The 18,787-nt window shown below is 37.1% G+C and overlaps 1 protein-coding gene across 5 annotated transcripts in view; it reads left to right on the top strand.

The window, feature by feature from the left end:
- SLC25A21 (solute carrier family 25 member 21) overlaps positions 1-18,787 on the top strand; it is a 254,983-nt gene that overhangs the window by 58,458 nt on the left and 177,738 nt on the right. Inside the window, exon 1 of one of the 5 annotated variants that reach the window (XM_080592969.1) lies at positions 18,604-18,694. The exons of the other annotated variants lie outside the window; for them this stretch is intronic. Coding sequence (XP_080449095.1) covers positions 18,619-18,694 — 76 coding nt within the window. The 5' untranslated portion in view covers positions 18,604-18,618. Of the gene's footprint in view, positions 1-18,603; positions 18,695-18,787 lie in introns of those variants that run through there. 5 annotated transcript variants of the gene reach the window in all.

The raw sequence follows: 18,787 nt of genomic DNA, 5'->3' as shown, positions 1-18,787 counted from the left end.
GTTTGTTATTATGAAGACTGGTTCTTTCAAACATCACTCAAGCAAATTTTACATGTTGTTTAAACAAAAGAAGAAATAGGGATGAGTCACTGGAATTGCGTATCTTTTAGCCTTATTAATGCTGTCAGCATAGATAAGAATGGACTTTTCACTAGAATCAAAGGAAATTGGGTTTTGACCTATCAGCTCTGAAAACCCGGTGGCTTTTGAGTGTAAAACAGTTTGCAATAGGCAAAGCCTCTGGGTGACTAGTGCAGTGAGCAGCTCTCATTTTCTTACTCTTTCTGGAACTTTTTGTGCACCCAGTCAAAACAGTATGAGGAGATACAGGGACTCCTCCTTTCTTTTTACAGCTTATGTGTGATTTTTCTACATTAGACAAACTTGGGAGGTTTTCCTGGAGTACCTTTTTTGTTTTGTTTTGTTTTCCCCAGCTAAATGACGAACTCCAAACAGAGCCATAGTTTTGATCCAAGCCCCTGACTCTAAGTCCTTAGCTCTAAGTTCTTTAGGTGGAAGGACAGCATAGTCTTCCCCTAGTGATTATTCTTAGGCTGTCTTGAAGCCCAAGACTGTTCCAAATCCCCCAGTTAACTTCTGCATACCAAGAGGAAGCCTAAACTCAGGTTTTTCTCTTGTTCTGTGAAATCCCTTTTCATTCTTCCTGCCTGCAGTTAATCACTCTGCAGTTGCCTCAGCCAGGATCTGAGGGTTCTTTCTTTGCTTTCTTAGCTTCCCGTATGTAATCTTTCATAGTGCAAACAACCCCCAAAACAAACAAACAAAAAAAATCTTGTCCTGTTTTTACTTAGCCAAGATACCTGTGTTTTAGAGTTTCTGTCTTTGCCTACAGCCAGGAAGGAAAAAAACACCAATACCCATTGTAACCCAGAGGGGCTAAAGAGGAATTTTCAAGAAAATGGGCTTTTTATTTTTTTTCCAGGAAAGGTCATAAAACATTTGATCTGATATTAGAAAACTCACAGAAATTTCCTTTTCAGGGAGAAGTGGACATACTCTACTAATGTTATAGGATAAAGAATTGCTCAAGTTTCACTGATCATTCCTAATAGTAAAACAGTTACACATTATTTCTGTACTTTCACACTCATCAAAAAGTTATGTTCTTGCATCCTTTAATCCCTGGCAGAAAAACCTATGTGTCTTTAGTCCACACAATGTAGAATCTCAGTTTACCAGTGAGGCAGGTGCAAACTTCACCAGTTGCTGAGCTTAGCTAAGGCAATGAACCAAACACATGTTCTCTGAAGTGTAAAAAAAAAAAAAAAAAAGTAAAAAAAATTAAAAATGGAAAAGTTGGAGAGGTAGAGAGGAAGCTTCTTTGTGGGAGCATCCCCAGTGGTGACCGAGCATTCTCTTGGCTTTCAGACTTTGAGCAGAAAGGGATAAGACAAACATTTGTGTTGTTACAGCTGAGTCCACTGATAGCAAGTTGTTTGGTTAGTGGAGATGTAATTTGTCTTTATATTTCTTAGTGACAATGCTGTGCCAAAACTATTTTATGATCCTGAAAACCTATGTAATGCTGCATTCTCAGGTGATGTATTTGATAGTTAAGCACGGTTAATTTTGTCTCTATAGCCAAGATACTTAAACACTGTGAAAATTGCAGGCTAAGATACTTATCATACCCCAAACTAAACCTAGGAGGCATTTGAACATAGAGGGAGAGGGAGAACAGAAAAGATTAACATATGCTTATTTAAACTGCTTAATGATGCCCATGTAAAGATGGAAGTTCCTGGGGATGTTGTTAGTGAATATACAGGAAAATTACAAATTGAGTCCATGCACTAGTTTCCAGATTCTGAGAGAAGTAACTGAGCTGTGACTCACTGAGGATCCATTTCAGTGAAGGAAGTACTCTTCTGAACAGTAAATGTGCAGCAATGCTCACTGCACTTCTACTTGACTGGTAGGAAATGTCAGTCATTGGCTTTTTGGCTTTTATGAATACATGCACATTATGTGAGACTATAAACATATAGAAGGTGACAGCACTTTGTTAAAATTCCTTTTGTGGCAATGATGGGAACAGATCTGCAAAAATATTTTGAAAAGCATTTGATATTGCACTGCCGTCTTTGAAGCAAAAATGCCGTATCACACATTTGATGGTAAATGATAGACTGCGCCACAGACTGTGTCACTGTGAGTTCGGCAATATGAAATAAACAGTTTTGAAGTGCAAGTTTTGACACTTTTGAGGAAGGGGCTTCTGCACTCTTTACATAGTAATGCATCGTTAGTGATTGCATACTTGGTACAATTCAGTCACACACTGGGCAGGACTGCAGTGAATCTTCTAGCAGCCAGTGTTTGAAAATGTCTACACATGACTATATGTACTCAACATTTTTCTGCTCATTCAGTCCTGTTTCTTTAGAGTCTTTTAGAGCATTGGTGCTACTCATTCCACCTTTCCTGTCTGACTATACAAATTTAATTGTTTACTTTTACTGTTACTATTGCATACTATTAACTGGCAAAACCAGTCATAATCAGCTAGGTCATCTCCTGTCTTTTACTTATGAGAGCTGAATGCATAAAAATACACTTCAACAACAAAGTTACATGAACCAATTGATGAACCAATAAATGAACCCTGTTCATTTGATAGGCATGCCCACAGCCAATTTATTTTATGGCTGTGGAGCCTCATGCATGCAAAAAATCAGGGGGAGAAAGACCACAACTGGAGAATAAATACAGATGGCTGATAGAGAGGGAGAAGAATTAAACTTCATATGAATGATGTTCTAATGATGATTGCTGATCCCTTTACTTAAGTGTGCCTCATGCCTTATGAAGCAAATGATGGTATTCAGAGAAGTCTCGGGCTTAAGAATCAATTATATCAAATCCTAAGTAATAGCACTTGGACTGAACAAAAGATACTCAAAAGGCAGTGCAAGAAGTATTTTGATTCCACTGGCTAAAAACCATGATAAAGTTCTTAGGGATCCCCATTACTTCCCATCTGGAAAAAGTCTGCAACAAAAAAGAAATAGCATTGAACAAAATGGGAAAAGTTAACAATACCACACGTTAAAAATATCACAAATTAAGAAAAGAAACTCTTCAAAACAGTAACTACAAAATATATAGCTATTTTTCAGAAAATTCTGCTAATACCAACTACAGAATTACAGGCCACTGTGAAAAAATCCACAATACTTTGTAATGTACGTATCAGTGTAACTTTACGTACTCTGGTACCCTTAAATGGTGTGTGAAAAATATAAAATGTAATTGCCCTTATTCAGCAGCAATGTCAAGAACCAGTTAACTGTTTATCAAAGACTTAGTAATCTCAGAATGGTGATAAAGTTAAATTAGCAAAGCTTTAGTTTCTTCCAATTTAAATAGTCCTGTGTACTCAAGATGGCAGAATTCACTATTTTCCCTCCACTTCAGTAGTAGAAACATGCATTCAGGTTCATGTTGGAAGTGGAAACCTGCTACTGAGGGTTGGAGGATAGGAGAATGAAGCTTTTCTTATATGTGAGAATTTTGCATACTAACCAAAACAGTAAAATAGTAATTTTTTATTGATTTAGCCTACTCTTTTTAGAATCTTTAGCAGAACTGGTTAGGCTTTATATCTGGTAGAAGACTTCCAGTTAACAGAGCATGGTTGGAGTTACAGTCCCTATAGAGAAGGTAAAGACTTCTAGTCAGCAATTAGCTTCTATTTAAAATCTTGTCACAGAGCTTTTATTTAAAACTTTGTCATTTTCCAAGAATGAGAAATTTTGTTGATTTTATTTTGTATGCTGGTCACTGCTGAACATGGAATGCTTTTACACATGCCTGTAATTTTACCATTTTAATGAGAATTTATATGCAGTGAATTTTGTCTAGATGACTACATGTCATAGAATACAATGAAAGTATAATAGAAATTCATAGTTTTTGCTCTGATGATTAGAATGAATAATTGAAATTGTGAGCCACATTCTGCTGTCTTTAACAACACTGATTTTTCCATATGAATCTATGTGTGTTTGTAGGGTAAGAAACACGGGATCTGATTTGTTCTACTTTTTTTTTTCCCATCTTCATGTTAAACACATTACAGTTATAACAGTTATAACTGTCTTTAAGGTAAAAGTAGGTAAATTTCAAGGAGTATGATTTATTCCTGAAACACACATAATTATTGTGGCACTATTTCAATAAGAACTACTAGGCAAGGATTGTCATGAGGTGCTTTTAGTAAGTCAAAGCTCTTTTCTTCTGGGACTCCCCCTGCTTTAAGAATCACTTTCTTTTTCTCTTACTCTGCTAGAATTTCTTACTGTAGGCCAGCAGATTTCTCAGATTTCTTCACAAATAATCAGCAAATGTGATAGAGTACAGATTTTAATTGTGTAAAATGGCAATGGTAACTCTAGCTGATAAGTCCTGTACAAAGTACATTAATCATTGTTTGCAGGTTGAAATGATATATTGATATACGTGTGTAAAAGTCTGTGTACATATGTAGTACACAATGCAGATAGAATGGCCAGTAAAGAAATAGATGACCTAAGAAACATCTGATTTAACAAATGTATATCTTTAAATTGGAAATCTAATTATTTGCCTTAGTTTTGCACTGCTTGGGAACTTAATGCAAGACTATGTTAAATAAACTTATTATTTCCGTTTTTCATTTAACCTGTGGGTTATGGTATGGCCAATCTGTTTTATATCCTCAATCAACAGATGATTGTATTTGGTAATAATTTATCAAGAATAAAAATCTGTTTTTGAAACTAATCACCTCATGTTAGGTCTGCCCTTTTTCAAAACCACCATCTGACATTCATTTTGTCTGCAAGACAAACATTCTGATGAAAATGCATCTACCACAGGATATAGTCAGTGGAATGAAGCAGTTCTACTCTTTGTATATATTTAGAATATTTTGTTTTCTCAACAGATGGACTAAATTTTAGTATTAAAGAAAAAAATCAATTTTACATAGTACGTAAACAAATTTGAACAAGTATCTTTTGCATTTCTGATTAGTTTTTAGCAAAATCTCCCATGGAATTTGAGGGTCAAGTTGGGCCATAGCTGAGGTAAAAGTTTTGAAAGGTTACTTTAACTGCTTTCTGCATTTGACACAACAAAGCTATGTCTTGAAGTCAGAGGGAGTGCTCAGTATGCCTTTGAATTTTGGCCCACTGAGTTTAAATGTTGGGGTTTTCTTTTGGATGTTGGTTTTTAGCTAATGTTCTTAGAATTGGCTGCTCTTTGAAAAGAGGTTGAAAGGATAGATGCATTCATGCTCTGCATGACTTGTGTACCATGAAGCCCTTCTCTGCTTGGTTAGACTGTTCTGGCCATTGCTACCCTGACATGTTCTTCTTTTAGCCTGGCAGCTGTGTCTTGCAGTTATTTCTTGGATCTTTCCTGATCAAAGCTTCCCATAATACTAAAATATAGGCTTGATCGAGCCAGCATGCAAGCCACATGCAAGGAGTACGTGGAATATGGAGCACTTACATCATTATGCTCTATGTACAGTAGTTCTGTGACATTAGGTTTTGTTTCAGGAGGTCTAAGAACGTGAACTGAGAACACAAAATTCATTTTAATTTGCAATGCCAGCTAGATTTAGACTTTTTGACCCTACTGAAATTCTACCCAGATTTTTATAGTGCAACAAACTTATTAAATTTTAAAGTAAATCTCAAAAGAGGCAATAAACCATTAATAAGTCATGAAATTATTTTATTATTTTTAATTTTTAAGAACTGCACGTACTGCAGCTGGACTTCCTCCAGTGTTCATTCTTCCCCAACTGCTTTATTAGAACAAATCCAAACAGTTTCCCAAGGAAGTTATAAATTGTTATCAAAATTAGAAAGTGAGGAATTCTATGTTGTCAAGTTTGTATGACAGAGTATTTTTAATAACATCTTGTAGGCGTGAGTTGTTCAGTGTTGTGATTTGAGATCACTACAATAACTATTTGTAATTCAAAGTAAAGTGTTGTGGAGTTGATATTTTACGTAGGGATAAACTGTTCTTACTTATTCTTTGCATTCTTATTTATTTATTTTACAAACTTCAAGCAGGGGGCTTTCTCTTCCCCTATAGCTCTCCCCCTTCCTCCACCCTAATTTCACTAGTGTGTTGGCCACCATGACAACATGGATTTTATCTGACAAAAAGTTAAAAAGCTTCAGAAAACAAAGAGGCTAAAAAATGAAATACAGCTGTTTGCACACAAATATAAAACAGAAGGCCTAAAATCCTTTCTACTGATTGGCTGGATTACTTGAAATAGGGCTCATTGTTTCATAATAATCAGCAGTTATTTTTCCCTATTAAAATGTACACTGACAAAGTATTGGAAACAGCTTTCCCAATCCATTTCTATAAGGAACTGGGAATATAAAACATACCTATAACTTTTACTGCCTATATGTTAAGGGACCCATCAAAACAAAGCTGCACACATTCAAAATCCATTTTACATATACATTCATATTAAAAATGACTTTATATACTATTTTTCAATACCAAAGAATACAAAAATTTTTACAAAGTAACATTTTTGGTAATTGGTAGTGCAGCGAGTGGGCAAACTGTGGCATCCAGTGTAAGTTCAGTTGCAGCTCTCACACATCTTTAGATCCTAGTTTATTGAGAAAGGAAATGTTGGCTAGGATTCTGGAATTATACACAACCTTTAAGGAAAAATGACATCAAATCGATTTCCAGTTGGACACCAACCAGAGATAGTCAGAAATTTACAAATGCTTACTTTATGTCACAGCAGGCTGTGAAGTCTGGCATTGCAGTCCTCATGCCCAGTACGTCTATTTATTTTTTTTAAACTGCATAATAGTAGTTCACCCATACTTAATTGTAATCAAATGAAGATTGTTTTCCTGTTAATTTCAACTAATGCTACTGTAGTATGAGAATATCCAGAGAAATGGAACTAGACTACAATATTTAAAAAAAAAAAGGAGGGGGGGGGGGGGGCGAGAGGGGGAACAACAGTAATGGGCAAAGAGAAGGCAGACAAATATTGACCCTCCCTGCAGCCAGCAACATGTGATGACATGATGGGAAAAGAAGCCACATCCACCCACTGCCTAGCCAATGAAGGAAGATATGTAGTTTGTAGTAAATATTCAGCCTGTCTCATGAATGAATTCTACAAACTGTTTTGAAAACGCATCTCATTTTGACTTCCATGCTGAAGTCTCTTGCCTGTGGGTGCAAGCAAAGAAGCAGCGATCTCCTGTAGTTCTCATTTCTTGGTTGTCCTCCAGACTGGAAAGCAGTGGAAGACTGGTAGCATGAGCATTTTGCTACTCTATTACAGATGTAGGTTTTTTCCTTTTTTTTTTTTTTATTAAGAATGCATTTTAACATTGATTTCAAAAGTTAGTATCAAGTTCCTAAAGTCAAAAATTCTTCTAAACTGCTCTTCTACTCTTTTTTTTTCTATTTTATTATTATTATTATTATTTTTTAATGGAACAGAAGTCTTTCATTTCTGCTTTTCCCTACTGAGATGAGAATTGAAAGACTGAGATTATAATTCTGAGAAAGAAGTACTTATTTCAATTTCTTTTAAAATTCTAACAATTGACAGCATGGAGAAGTCCAACTCTTCAGCTTGTCAGCCAGCATGGCAATTGCTGACAGAGCCACTGAGATGGATCATTGTCTGATTCTTTATCTCAGGAGCATGAGAGCACTTACTACTTAAGGACTTGAAAAATAATCTTCATTGTAATGTAGTGCAATAGTCTACTTCTTTCTGGAAGAATTAACAATTAGAATGCTAATAACACCTGCTTAATGATACTTCTGTATCAGTGCAGTGGGTTTTTATGGTGGACAACAGATTAATAGGATAAAACAAGCACTTTAAAACTGGGGTAATATGCCATGTATTTTGGTACAGTTTGTATTCTAGCAATTGTTCTCAAAGCATCGTGAATAAATAAATATTTAATTTCTTTATGTGCCTTTGTTTACATACAGAATAGTGGTGAATGGAGAGGCATGTATGTCCACTGGAGAAAGTCTCATCTGCTGTGTTGTCACTGGAATTTGCTATGGGATCTTTCAACAAAGATGGGAAGAGGGAACCAGGGGATGAATGGAACTTTTGAACACCCCCCACCCTCCTTTTATTTCCCGTGTGATATTCTGTGTGTGCATCTTTGTTTCTCCCATGCTTCTTTCCCTGAGATCTAGTATAAAAAAATATGATGTTGTGAGAAGTGGAGGGGAGAGAAATTTAAAACAAAACAAAGAAAAACAGTAACATCAGCAAAAGCAAACACCTCCCCCCCCCAGTCTAAAAACTGCTTCTGCTGACTCCAGATAGAAAAAAAGTTCTTGAGAAAATGTTTTGTGTAAGTCAGTTTTCTTGTTGTTGCATACCATTTCTTCAACACGCCCTCTATTCCTAAGTATTTTCTTAATTGAATGTTTATTTTAAAACTACCAGCTTAAAATTGAGTTCTCATATATTCTAGGTTTTTATTTTGAGGTCACATTCATCATTAATCCTTAGTATTGTGCTTTTGTAATGATATTAAAATTAACATCAGTGTATATGTGCATGCCTACATAACATGCATGACTTCCATGTTAGTATTATGTGTATCTCTAAAGATTAACGTGGAGGTCATATTCATTTTCCAAAACAGCTTTTGAGAAACATGAATTTCTTCTGTATCTGCATTATAACACTGAATTTCCAATTGCCTGTCAAGAGCATTGATGTTTTTTATTTTCAATATCCCTCTGTCTCTGAGGCTTTGCTTTAGTGATGCCAGTAAACTGAAGAGTACAATGTCTCTTAGAGTCACACTATCTATTTATGTTTGAGAATAATATGCATATTTATTTCATAAGCACAATACCCGCTTTTTAGATACACAGTATCTTTTTCATTCTTAAAGAAGTAGCTACAATTCACTTTTGATGAATAAGAAAAAAAAATGAGGTAGAAAAATAGCCATTGCTCCTCTTTGCCCTCTAGGTTTCATGCAGTGAGAGCAGAGTTCTCGGAAGTTTGGTATCTAAAATGATTTTGGTTTAGTCATATTTTTTTGCAGGATGACTGCTCCTAGAGCAGTAGACATTCATTTTTAGTTATCACAAAAAGTAAAAATGTATATTAAAAAAAGGCAATATGCATGTACTACTAAGACCTGTATTTAAAGTGGGGATAAATGTTCTCCTAGGAAGCTTATATCGCTCCTGGTTGAGTGGAAAGTTGTTTCTTTCCACTAGATGCCTGACTTTTTTCCTAAAGTGGTAGATCAGATAAATTCCACCCTCTGTGATAAATAAGTTTTAAGGCTTCCTCAGTGCAAATAAAAGAGGCCAGTGATTTTGGAGACTCTCATGCCGATAAGTGGCCCCACTAGCGCTAGTTGGCCTACTCATTCATTTAAAGCTAAGCACATTATCCATGTAAGTGCTGTAAGTGCTGTATTATCCATGTAAGTCCATGTAAGACTGGAACCCAAAGCAGTAAATCAGAAAAATAAGCTAATTTCTGTTTACTTCAGAGTAATTTTGGAACTCCTAACTATATATCAATTCAGCTCTTGAAATATATTGGGGAAATAAAATAGAAATGTTGGGGAAGCAGATCTGACTGTAGCATGTTGCTTAGTGTTGCTCTGAGAGTATCTTAGGACTGACCTGCAGGGTGAGGAGTGAGGGAGCCACAATTTCAATTCTCACACTGCCCATGAAAGCTCAACATTGAGCATGTGCTATTATGGCTTTACAATTTAGCCTGCTGTCTGTAGGTTGGCCTGTAAATCAAACCAGTACATATTCCTAGGGCTAAGAATGGGTACAAAGGCAGTTAGCATGGTTCAGCTGATGCATGTTAACTAGCTGAATTGAGATAACTGGACTGTATGTCTGGGACCTTTTTATTTCTGTAGGAAAGTCACATAGCATCTCTGTTTCTGCCTTGCTTAGAGCCAAAAGAAATAGAGGTAGAGACTGAGGCAGACTAGAAATTATAATCTTGGCAGTGCACAGAAATTCATCTATTTAAGTACAAGCATACTATGTAACAGTTGCTCCCAACATAATTTGAGGCAGATGCCCTCAGTCTGTCCCTCTCGAAACTCAGTTTACAGTTCCTCTCACTATTTCCAGCTGTATGAGAGGCAAGTAACTGTCTGAGTCTTCAGTATTCCCCTTTTCTGTACAAATGTAGGTGAAAAAAACTCATTTACCTCTGGGAAACAGATTATTTAGCCTATTTTCACTGTGTATTAACTGCAGTTTGTTTTACTGTCTATTACTTTACTTTTAGTATTAAATTTCTAATCACAGTGTTCTGAATCCAAATATGCTTGTCTCTGTAATCCTGCTGTGAGGGTGAGAAACTGCTCGCATCTCAGATAATTTGGCTCAGTATGAAGCCTATTCTCCCTTGTCCTCTAAAAACATACAACTGGTTAGTACCAGCTCATTCTCAAAACCTTGCTCACAGTCCACAGTATCAGGCAGAATCAGCAGGGTATCTGAAATGATGTGAAGGTTGAATGGCACAGATTTCAGTTTTTCAGTGTTTTTAGGAACTGGTCAGCTGTTGTCTCTCTTGGTCATTGTGGCACAAGAAAACACAGGAGGAAAATGAGTAGAAAAGGATCAGACCTGTTTAGAGAGAGGGGAAGAGGATATTTGTATCAGTAAACTGCAAACAGGGTGAGCCTACCTACTTCAATTTGGCATTATGTATGTCTTGTTGCATAATTTTTCTAGGATTTAGAAATTCCAGTGTGACTGCAAGGTCACTACTTAACTAGCAACAGGGGTGGACATTTTGAATGCTTTCAGCTCTCATTAAAATTAATTGGAATTGAGAGTTCTTAGCATCTGGCGTCATTGGACCCATCCGTAGCACCTTTGTGAAAGGCTATTATAAATAACATTTTTTAGCAAATGTATATAAAGAGTATGTATACAAGAGTATACAACACTGAGGATATGTTGTACTTAGTGCTTGCACAGGGAATTAATCATTAGGCTTCTTTATATCATCAGTTACTTCATACATATGTTTACTTTTTCAGTTATCCCTTTTTCATATGCTTTGGCAATTATTGTATTAACAGACAGATATTCACACTGAGGCTAAATCTAAAGAAAATATGACTTTATACTGAACCCCAGTAATGATTCCCCATGTGAGAGGGGAAGGTGTTATAAGACAGAGTTGTAAGCAAGTTGGAAAGTGTGACATGTTGGCTGTGTCTCCCTTAACTAAATGAATGATCTGGCAGTTGAGGAAAGGATGTGCTTTTAGCTGAGAAACAATTGGACGGAAGAGAAGAATGCTATGCCAAGCCTTATGAAAAGCCACCAGAAGAAATGTTCTATGGCAGTTTCTTTTGAAGTGCGTTTCTAGGTCTTTGGAGGGAGCTTGTCCTGGCTAAATGGGAAGTTCTCTTTAATTATTTGACTGCCAGAAGTTGAAATACAGCGTGTATTTACCTCAGGAATAGAAAGTGAATAAAGTAGCCATGTACTGTTTATGCTTTTTTTGTATGGTGCTGTTACCGCAAAATACTATTTCCCCCCTTCTTCTTCTGAGGCATAGCTTCTGGCAAATCCTGTAATTGGACACATTCTCGTGCACTGCAGCTGGAGCCAGGCACCAGCAACTCTGCATGGCTACAACATCAAGTCAGGGGCTGACAGAAAGACAGCATCTCAGCATTTTCTTAGCAGAGGGATGGCCAGAACACTTACCAGATCACAATTTAAAGATCACAATACTTAAAAAAATAGGTGTCATTGTATCACAAGAGAGTGGAGTGTGAGAGATAAGCAACTGGGCAGTCACTGGGGAGAAATGGGCACACCTGAAAGGAGAGGCAATACAAAACAAACAGCATGTTACTTTGTGTCTGGATTCTTGATCCCTTTTTCAGCTGAGATGCTCGTTTTAGAGTGCACAGTGAGTATTTCATCCAGCTGGTAACCAAAATGAGAATTTCTCTCCTGAGAGCAAGATACAGCTGTGCTCTTTGTTGTGTAATTGCTATTGACAAGCACAAAAAGAAAAGATGCGGTTTAAATTCCCTCAGGCCTGAAGAGATTCATCCCCAGCCTTCCCATGTGCTGGATAAGTCCCCTCTTGCTGCCTCCAGAGATGAGTAGTACCAGGAGAGGTTCCTCCTTCACCCTTGCTGCTTGCACTGGGCATTGTGCTGAATTCTTGAGTGCAAGAAGGCCAAGAGCAGAGCCAGAACTGTTAAATTAATGGCAGAGGGGCAGCCAGCTCACTTTTCGCTTTATCTAGTGATTGTTTAACGCAAAATTCAAAACCAGGCTACATTAAAAGAAGTTGACAAAGAAATAAAAATCAGAAATAAATTCTTAGAAGTGATAGAATAGTGGGCCAGTATCCTCCATAAAATGACCAAAGAAAAACTACACCTGGCAAATATTTATTTGTGAGCTCCTAGGAACCAGGTCCCTATGAATAAGGCAGATAGACTTTGACCATTTCCTGCTTCATTGCCATGTTTCGGCTGTGGTGCTTGCTGCAGAATTAGAACTGTTTTTAAGAACAGATCCTTGCCTGTGGAAAGCCAGCTACTGGCAGCAGCGTCTGCCTTTACGGTAGATTCCAAAGGCAATTGTCCTGATGGCTTCTAACTTCCTTTGGGGACTGTAACGTGATTACATTGCTGTGGGGCTGGCTAGACAACTCTTCCTCTGGGAGCAGTTTAACCTTTAATTTGGAGGAATTTGCGCTGTTGCATATCTGTGTACGAAGGTAATATATTGTGGTTTGTGCTTTGGATGTGCATTGTCTATTTCCACATACAGTTTAAATTGAATCTGTGTTATGTGAAATCAACATATTGCCTTCAAAGACCACCTACCATCAGGATCCTGACATCATGTTTTTCTTGAGAATCAGTGTGGTAAATTGTACAGATCATGCTTTCCAGCCTTCAGTATTCTTATAGCAAGCAGTTTGCTAATCAGGCAGAGCAATAATAGTTGAAGCACTGTTCTTTTTAATATAAAAATGTTCACGTTTTACATATGTTTTATCCATTCTTTTTTTTTTTTTTTTTCCACATGTGCAGTTGGGACTTTCGTAATGTTCTCAATCCCCTCTGGCCCTATTGACTTTACAATGATTTAAAGATTTTAAGGATTTTAATTCTCCTAGTCCTTTCCCGCTCCACTCTTAACATTTCTACCTTCAGATTTTATTGGTCTCAGGAAAAGTTACAAATCAGTAGCTATTTTTAATAAACCTTTTTGTTTTATTTCCATTGCAACTCTTCTTTGCAGTGTGAAGAACTTTTTAATGATAAATACTATTTTTAATATTTTGCATTCCTTCAGCTATTGGTATTAACTAGCAAAACTCTGTAAGTATTAGCATGTGTCATGGAAACAGAATTCCTAATCAACTATTTTACTAATTACTTAACAATGATGTCATGATAATCATAACAGAATACAGAGCAGTAATGTGCTTTTAGTTGTGCTTTATTTCTGGCTTTGTATGAATTATATTCCCCTAAACCCTTTAACAAGTTTAATCCAGACAATTTTTGAAACTTTTCCATTTTTCAAAGCTTTATCTCTTGAAAGGGAGTCAGAATTATTACACATATCCAAGTAATCTTTACATTTGAATTCAACTTTGTAAGTTTCATTAATAATTTATCCTCATTCAAATGTATCGTTTAAATAGTATAATTAGATGGAATGAATTTCCAGTTATAGTGTCTGTTTCATGGCCATGGTAGATCCTGTTTTATAAGACAAAGGAAAACTAAACAGGGAGATAAATGAAATTTGGAGGTTTTACTTTACTTAGTGTACATATTCATAAGAAATTCTCAGATGTATTACCTTATTTAGTGTATATATTCATATGGAGCTTTTTGTCTGGTAGACTCAGTATGTTGCTAATATTATTGGTACCAAAATTATTGCTAGAATAATTTGACCGTGTAGGTGCTGAGGGGCCTCTGGAGGTCTTTAGGTCCAGCTCATAGTGGGGCAAAGTTAGATAGGATTGCTCAGGCTATGTCCAGTCAAGTTGTCACATTTCTGAGGATGGAGATTCCAGAACATCTCCGCGAATCTTGTTCCAGTGCTTGACAACTCTAGCTGTGAAAAAAAAATGTTATTAGGGTGTATTGGGATGTATTGGATCATGTATTGGGATCAAATCAAGAGCCAGGGCTCTTTGGGTTAGTAACTTACTTCAGAAATGTAGACTGAGTTTTAAATTGTTTTGACAGAAGAATAAACAAATAAGAAAATAATCTCTAGTACCAGTGCTAGGTATATGTCTCCTCTGCTGGAGCATGTACCATCCTAACAGTTACACACTTGAATTCAGCAGCGCTCCTCATGTCATTATGTTCAATAAATGAGTCATTGACAGGACTTGATATTACTGCAATGATGAGTGACAGAAAACACCACTAAAAGATGACAGAATTTCTTATTGAGAACATAACGTATTGACCAGAATTGTTTAAAGCTGAGGTGTACCTGACTCCCCATACAGACCTAATTACTTTTACTTACACAGCAGACTACAAATGATGCAAGAGAGTATTCTGTGAGCCCAAGCATTTACATGTCATTGTTCAGCCTCAGTTAGAAATAGTGGATCTGATCCTGCTCTGTGCCATCCAAATTGGTGTCAACAGAAAGGTTGCTCTCACTGACAAGCCCTACTAAAGCTAAAGATTGAAAGGGTCCTTCTCTTATTACTTTAAGGACTATGTGGATTATATGCTTGGTATAATTTACAGTATTTTTCCCTGATTATTTTTTTTTTGTATTGTAATCATAGTGGTTTTTTTGTTTGTTTGTTTGTTTTTCTAAGAGTTTGAATGAAATTTTCCTCTGTGCAGCCAAACTGTTTCTTTGTGCTCATTCTTAAGGATGTAGCAATCATTGCATTGGGATATTGGGAATTCTGAGTCTTTCAATGCTTTTTATAATTTGGAACTGCTCATTGTAGCTGCAGTTATTGTAATAAATCTTTTCAGTCAATGTTAAAATTCACTGGGGAAAGGACTGGATTTTGGTGCTTTAGCATTTATACAGGTAGAAGAATGTCTACCAGGAGAGACATTTTGCTGTCTCACTGTCATATTCAGCAGCTTGGGGCTTTTTTTTTTTTTTTTTTTTTTTTTTTTTTTTTTTTTTTTTTAAGTAGCAGCTGTTTGAAGCTGCTCAGGAGTTTGGAATGTTAGACTAACTCCCAGGGAGCTGGATTAGTGGGCAGGTGATGCAGTCATGGGTATCACATACCTCTTCAATTTTTCACATGGATATTACCTCCATGTATATGGAGAGTGAATGTGTGCTACGTGCATATATCTTCCAGAAAGTCCAGGCAGCTGTATTTTTGTTGATAATGTATATGAAACAACATCAGAGTCAGGTGGTGGGAAAAATAGTGCATTTCATAAATTTATGAAATACAGTGTAAGTATCCATTTACATTCTAACTGTGTAAAATTATTCTTTCTATTAAGAATGAACATTTTCACTTTAAAAAGTAGAAACAGGAATATGTTCATAGCGGTATGACAAGGTTTTTTAGTTTGCAAGTTAGTAAAGAGCAGCCGTGTGGTGAATGTCATTTAGTTCTACTTTTGCCCCAGATGTCCTGAGTCTAGAAATTAAAGATAGGTTTCTTATGCGCAAGCGCAGGCCATCACTGCTAAGTGTTTCCAGACTCCCTGCATGGGTGTGCTTCAAACCTATGTACATGTAGTATGTGTCATGCACAGGGGACAACATGATCGTAATTTTAGCATTGTGCTCTGTAACATTACTGCCTGCAGCTCAACTGGTATGTTTTAATAGGAGGTCTTTGTCTAGCGTTCATTTGTGGTACTTTTTGTCTTCTCATTCTCAAAGCTATTACCCATAGTTTTTAACCAGTCTTTGCTGATAATGTCACTTTAAAGAATTGTGATTTTTTTTGCCTTTCTGTGATGGCTTGATCTGGATGCATCCTGGGCAGCAGGAAGGGGTGAATGTGCCTGACAGTCAGCTTTAACTGCCTGATGTTCTGCAGACCCAGACAAAACCCCTGCGGGAAGGCTGAGGATGGCATGTCACAGAGATCACTGCTGTCCCCTTCCACGTGAGCACAGGGGCTCCCCAGACAGGGACTGGCACGAGAGCAAGAGTGTGAGGTGGGCCTCCTACCTGCCTGTGTACTGCTAGGGGGAAATACCAGGTGTTTAACCAGTGTGTCTTAGTCCCTGGATTCGTACACTGCTGAGACTCCACCTTCTGCTTATGGACCACATGAAGTCAAAAAAGGATTCCTCAATTTTCTTCGTCATACATTGCAGGAGGCCTTTTGTGAAGGGTCAAAGCTGTTAATGTGTTATTTCTGCAATGCAGGACAGATATATCTATTCTGCTATATCTAGCTCAGAAAAGAGGCATGGTATGAAAACCAATAAGAGGTAAGCAACAACAGCATCAGGCTACTGAAGGAGTGCTGTGGTTTTATAGGCCATATACATGTTCAAAGGACCTCTCTAAAAGGCGCAGATAGAAAACTAGATTACTTTGAACCTAGGAAAAACTTTCTAGACTTCAAATGGAGCTTTAAGTGTCTGTGATCCAAACTGTGTGATTCAAGTGCCTGCTAAAAAAGGCACCTAGACTCATTGCTGACAATCTTTTTCTCTTTTGTGTTCTTAAACTGGGATACTGGGACAGGCTTTAGGTTCAACAAAGGGTTGCTCAGTACCATTATGAAAAACCAGCCATTACTGTACAGTGTATTTATTAGGTTATGAGCCTAGGAGTTACGGTATCCAAAGTCACTAGTCAGTTTTGAAAAGATAATTTACATCAGTAAAATTAATTCCAACCACAAAGCATTGCATGGGATGCAGATTATGTAAAGATATACAGTATTGTGCTTGTCTTCAAATTAAAAGCAATAAAGCATTCTGAAACAAAGTATCTTGCATTCAAAGTTTTCCTACATTTTTTAAATAATTTATCCATAGAAATAATCACATGCTAGCTGCCTGTGCAAGAATCAGGTAGCTACCTATCACTGGCATGGTGTAAATATATGTAGTGTAATTTGTGTTATGCTTTAATAAAAATCAGTCACTGGTGATCTCATGTTTTTTTCAATTACATATACAATGAATTTACTGGCACACAGAGTACAGATCACCTGCAGCGTTGATACTCTTGATTTCAGGGATCTTGCTAAAGAATAAGTCTAGACATTCAGAAAATGTGTTTTTATGGAGGTCTTGTAAAATCCCTCTTCAGTTGAGCCCATTAAAAAAAAGTTACATCATAAATGTGGTGCATTTAGAAGGCCTAAAAGTTCCCTTGGATCAGTTCAGTCTAGCAAACTTATTCATGCGAGGCCCATTCATATGAAATGGGTTTGTTTGCAGCCGACTTTTCTCTTTACCATATTATGTAGGAGTAACTTGATTCTGAAATTGCTGTCTACCTACTGCAGAACTTGTAGAAGGCACAGAGGAGGTTTTGTGACATGAGCAAATCTTTGTAGGAGAAAATAGTAGCAAGCTGACTTAGGGGCTGTACAAAAGAACTGTAAAAATGTTTGATTGCTGCTTAAACCTAAACAGGGACATATAAAAACAATAATAAATATGTATGCAGCCCTCTAATATGCTTGGTTGCACAATTTTTGACTGGAAAAGCATAAGTGAGTAATTAGATAATTGCTGCCTTGATTGAGCTTAATAGGAAACATTTCAATTAGGCTAAAACTACACAGAGAGGAAGTAGGCTTTTACAAAGGGAAACATTCCTTGTCATGCAACTGTCAGCTCTTGCCCACACTAAGAGATGGGATTAAGTGGATCTATGCAAAGGAAACAAAAAGAAGGAAAGAAAAAGAAAAAAATGATTGCAGTAATTAGACTTGTACTTAAACAGTGTCTTCTGATACAATTTCTTGATGATTCCAGTTTTGATAACATAGCTCTTACAAACCTCTTGGCTGCAACAAATTATGATGTTAAATCCATGAAAGAGGTTATGTTTCTGCTTTTATAAAAGAGACAGAAAGATAGGAAACTCTTCTTATTCTGCGTGGTTTAACATTTTTCTGATAATCCTAAACTGCCAGCAGTGTAAAATGTGAAGCGTGAGGATATATATTTTCTTGTGGAAAGTGCCTGTGCACTATACAGAATACGGCAATTTCTCTGCAGGACTCCTTGTTTGTTTTTGCCAAGAGTTCATTCCCTCTCGGCAGTGGATGGGTAAATACCTAAACCGGCACTGCAAGATGGCTGAGGCCCATTTTCTCCTGGGTGGTTTCAGAGACCCCAGCCATACCCATTGCCATGTGTGGCAGTCCAGCTTACAGGCATGTTGTCGATGTTAATGCCATCCTTGCCTTCATACCAACAATCAGGAAAGAAGGTTCTTCCATGACTGGCTGCTGTGTTAAAATAAAGCTGAACAGATGCTCTCTTTCCTTCTACTATTACCTCCCCCGAGGGCTGCACTGTCTCCTGTGATGAAGTCACATGCAGCAATTACTGAATGTACAAGTCCATTACAACTCCTATGGGCCCAGGAATCCAGCTGGGGACACGGAGGAGTGTAAGGACTAAGACGCATGAATTGAACAGTATGCAGGAGGGTAAGAAGCATGTTTAATGCAATGCTTTTCTCTTGTGGGAAAGGCTTTTTTTTTTTTTTTTCCTTGTTTTACCTGTCTGGATGAACAACTGCT

Source organism: Anser brachyrhynchus (genome assembly GCF_964034855.1).
Source record: "Anser brachyrhynchus genome assembly, chromosome: 5".
In the NCBI taxonomy this organism is placed as follows: domain Eukaryota; kingdom Metazoa; phylum Chordata; class Aves; order Anseriformes; family Anatidae; genus Anser; species Anser brachyrhynchus.
This window is presented reverse-complemented; position numbering and strand designations above follow the sequence as displayed.